This window comes from Helianthus annuus, chromosome 15 (genome assembly GCF_002127325.2).
Source record: "Helianthus annuus cultivar XRQ/B chromosome 15, HanXRQr2.0-SUNRISE, whole genome shotgun sequence".
Taxonomy (NCBI): Eukaryota; Viridiplantae; Streptophyta; class Magnoliopsida; order Asterales; family Asteraceae; genus Helianthus; species Helianthus annuus.
The window spans coordinates 66145891-66149468 of NC_035447.2; the positions used below are offsets into that span (position 1 = coordinate 66145891).

Genomic DNA, 3578 nt, shown 5'->3' on the forward strand with positions numbered 1-3578 from the left:
ACTTATGAGATGCCTACCTCGTTTGCAGGACCCTCAATGTGAGCTTCTTTTCCTTCGCTCTTGTATGGAGGTTAGCAAGATGTTGTTTGGCCTACACGCCTGCCAGCCCAAGTTTGTTGAGAAAGATGTATCCATTTTCAACTAGGACCTCCAAGACGCGATCGAGTACATTGTGGTTTGTGGGGGGGTCCGTTTTTTAAGGATTTTCAATGGAGGCTGGCATCCTTGCCGATCCGTTTTGGGGGCCTAAGCCTATGTTCAGCGGAAGATGTATAAACATACGATTATGTGGCCTCGAGAGCACAATCTTAGAGTTTACAAGACCACATCCTATGAGACAGTGGCATTGATTGGTTGGACCCTAATATGGATGTGCGATGGGTAGATTGCAAAGGTCCCTTCCCGATCTTGATCTTGACGGGTTCGCTAATAAAGACACTGCCCCTCCGAAGGCTCAAAAAACTTTGGTGAGTGCCCTATATAGTAAAGGCGCCCATGATTTAAGAGAGAAGTTTAACCTATCAGTGCGCCAGAAAGCGGTGTTAGAATGTTTTCGGAGCCCCCATGCTCAAGATTATTTAATTGTTATCCCCATAGAAGGTTTAGGCCAACACATGTCAGCGGTGGAGTATCGGTCCATCCTTAAATACCGGTTAATGATCCCCTTGTTTCCAATTGATGAGCCTTGCCCGGTTTGCCGCAAGGTTTGTTTGGATAACTTTGGGGAGCATGTGGTCCATTGCAAGGAGTTACCGGGTTTCAGATACAGACATGTTTGGATAACCCTGGAAATTTTTTAACTGACCCGCTTGAAGGGAGATCGACTCTTCGGCTAGCGGATGTTCTTTTGTTTGGTTGGGCAGGTGGGAAACACGCCTATGTAGATCTTACCGGGGTGTCCCCCCTTGTTGGGCTCAAGGAAAACCATTTCGTGGTTGGTTAGGTTGTGTTGAATGCACAATCGGGGAAGGTCGCTAAGCATGCAGAGAATCAACATGTTTTCATTCCCTTTTCCTTTGATACTTTCGGGTCTCTTGCCCTTGAAGGTGTCGGTTTCCTAGATAGAGTGCAGAAGGTCATGCACAACAAAATTGGATTTCTTATTCAAAAAGGGGGTTGCGACGTAGCTTGTTGCCCGTTTACCTGCCATTGTTATGTAATTCCTTTTATCTATATCTGGTGGCTGACTGTAATTTGTTAAAAAAAGGTATATGGCCTCACCCGAAAAGTAACATTTGAAAATATGGAGCGATGTTTAAGGGAGCTTCGAGATCACACGGACCAAACCATTGTGGTCATGCTCACCACCGGGAAACAAGGTTGATCTAGCTCACTTCTTGTTGAAAAAGCTTTCACAAAATTACTAACTCAGATGTATCACGGTATGAGCCAGAAAGGCATTGGGCATGGCTAGCTTGTACCAAATTGACAAATGATTAATACTGGAAGTGAAGATGATCAAGTGTCTGATGTGAAGAACGTCGAGTGTTGCGCTATGTGAGAGTTTGAAAACCTCAATTTTGGACTAAGATTGTTAAAAAAAAACCTAAGATTGTTTAAAAAAAAAAAAAAAAAAAAAAAAAAAAAAAAAACCATGATTTTGGACTCTTTACATGTAGCCGGTGGAGAAAAAAATCCTTATGATAACTCCCCAATAAAGAAATTCTAGTTCCATCATGGTTATTTTAAGTTTTAACCATGAGAACCAAGTATGGTTAAATGTGTGTTGTGTTTTGACATGTGACTTTAAGGGATTAAAGATAAAATAGAAGCTAGTTTTGAAACTATTGATCGACACAGTGGATCAAGAGTTATCTAAATATTCAGAATTCAAATTTAAACTCTAAACTGGAAGATAATGATAAGCACTATAACAAAATAACAATAAACTAGCATATATCTCTAGCGTATACATGTATATAACTCCTGTTTGGCTTCTATTTTCATCTCCATAAACACAAATTCTTTACAGAGAGAAAGGCAAATGGGGTCATTTGCAGACGAAGATTACGATGAGTTGTATAAGGTAGTTCTTATCGGTGATTCAGGTGTCGGTAAATCTAACCTTTTGTCACAATTTTCCAAGAATGAATTCAGCCACGACTTCAAATCCACAATCGGGGTTGACTTCTCAAATCGTAACATTGAAGTTGATGGCAAGATCATCAAGGCCAAAATCTGGGACACTGCCGGACAAGAAAGGTAACGTTTTTCGCAGACGATCAAGATCTTTGGGAATAAAAATTGTTGAACACTCAACAATATATACGTGACAGATTTTTACGATCATTATGTTTTATGCCTACATTGTTGGTGCCATCATTGTTTTATTGTATGTAATGGAACATGTATAATATTATTATTATTATTATTATTATTATTATTATTATTATTATTATTATTATTATTATTATTATTATTATTATTATTTATATTACAGCTGTGTTATATAGGTAAGTATGCGTGTCAATTTTTTATATGTAATTATCTAACGTTAAATTTGCGGGTTGAGTTTGATCTAAACGAGTATAGGTTAGTCAAAAGTTGAACATGTGAATACTTTTAGCTAAACATTTCAGGTTTCTTGACCAGCCAAGTTCACTCGTTTAACCATATTACATTATATTTTTTTTAAATGTGTTTTCTGAAACAACTTAAACTTATTAGGTGTTTAAATTTTATACACAATCATATTTTTTATGATAAATTTCTAACTTAATAATACAGAAAGATAAACGTTTTTTAGTTAAACGTGTCGTGCTTGTGGGAATATGCGTATCGTGTTCGAACTCATGTGTCATGAGACGATTTTCATCATGTGTCATGAGACGTTTTAAACAGGGGCGATGCTTTGAAGGGGCCGGGAGGGGTGCCCGACCCCCGAACTTTTCGGCCAGTAGTGTTATATATGTAGTTTTCGTATAGAAATTTTTGGGTATATATGTTTTCGGCCCCTCGGTTCTATAGAAATTTTTGGGTATATACGCTTTTGACCCCCCCCCCGGTAAAAAACTTCAAGTTTCGCCACTGGTTTTAAAGAATAATGCTAGTCCGGTATGTTTTCATCATTGGACACATTGCTAATACAGTGTTAATTTTCTTACATTCCAGATACCGAGGCCTCACAAGCGCTTATTACCAAGGAACAGTGGGTGCGCTAATCGTGTACGACATCACCCGAAAAGTAACATTTGAAAATGTGGAGCGATGGCTAAGGGAGCTTCGAGAACACATGGAGCAAACCATTGTGGTCATGCTCATTGGCAACAAGGCTGATCTAGGTCACTCACGAGCTGTTCCAACAGACGAAGCCAAGGCGTTTTCAAAAAGAGAGAACATGTTTTTTATGGAAACATCTGCTCTGGAGGCGTTGAATGTCGAAAAAGCTTTCACAGAATTACTGTCACAGATCTATCGCGGTATGAACCGAAAGGCGCTTGGCATGTCTACTGTGAAGAAAGCCGGGTGTTGCTCTACGTGAGCGTTTAGTCAGCCAAAGGTCGAACACCACGAACTAGATACCGTGGCATGTTAATATTCGTGTTATTTGCAACCTTTTTCTTTAGACTTTTTTTTCT

General features: G+C 39.2%; 1 protein-coding gene across 1 annotated transcript; it reads left to right on the forward strand.

Moving 5' to 3' along the window:
* Window positions 1–1984: 1984 nt before the first annotated feature.
* Window positions 1985–3578, forward strand: LOC110913796 (ras-related protein RABA1g). Its single transcript, XM_022158616.2, has 2 exons — window positions 1985–2202; window positions 3112–3578. Exons 1-2 carry the CDS (start codon window positions 1985–1987, stop codon window positions 3479–3481), a joined length of 588 nt encoding a protein of 195 aa, XP_022014308.2. The 3' UTR covers window positions 3482–3578.

Excerpts from the sequence above, each read along its gene's own strand:
- LOC110913796 (XM_022158616.2), top strand. The coding sequence starts at position 1,985 with ATGGGGTCATTTGCAGACGAAGATTACGATGAGTTGTATAAGGTAGTT. Across the intron at positions 2,203-3,111 it reads GACACTGCCGGACAAGAAAG|ATACCGAGGCCTCACAAGCG; the intron begins GTAACGTTTTTC and ends CTTACATTCCAG.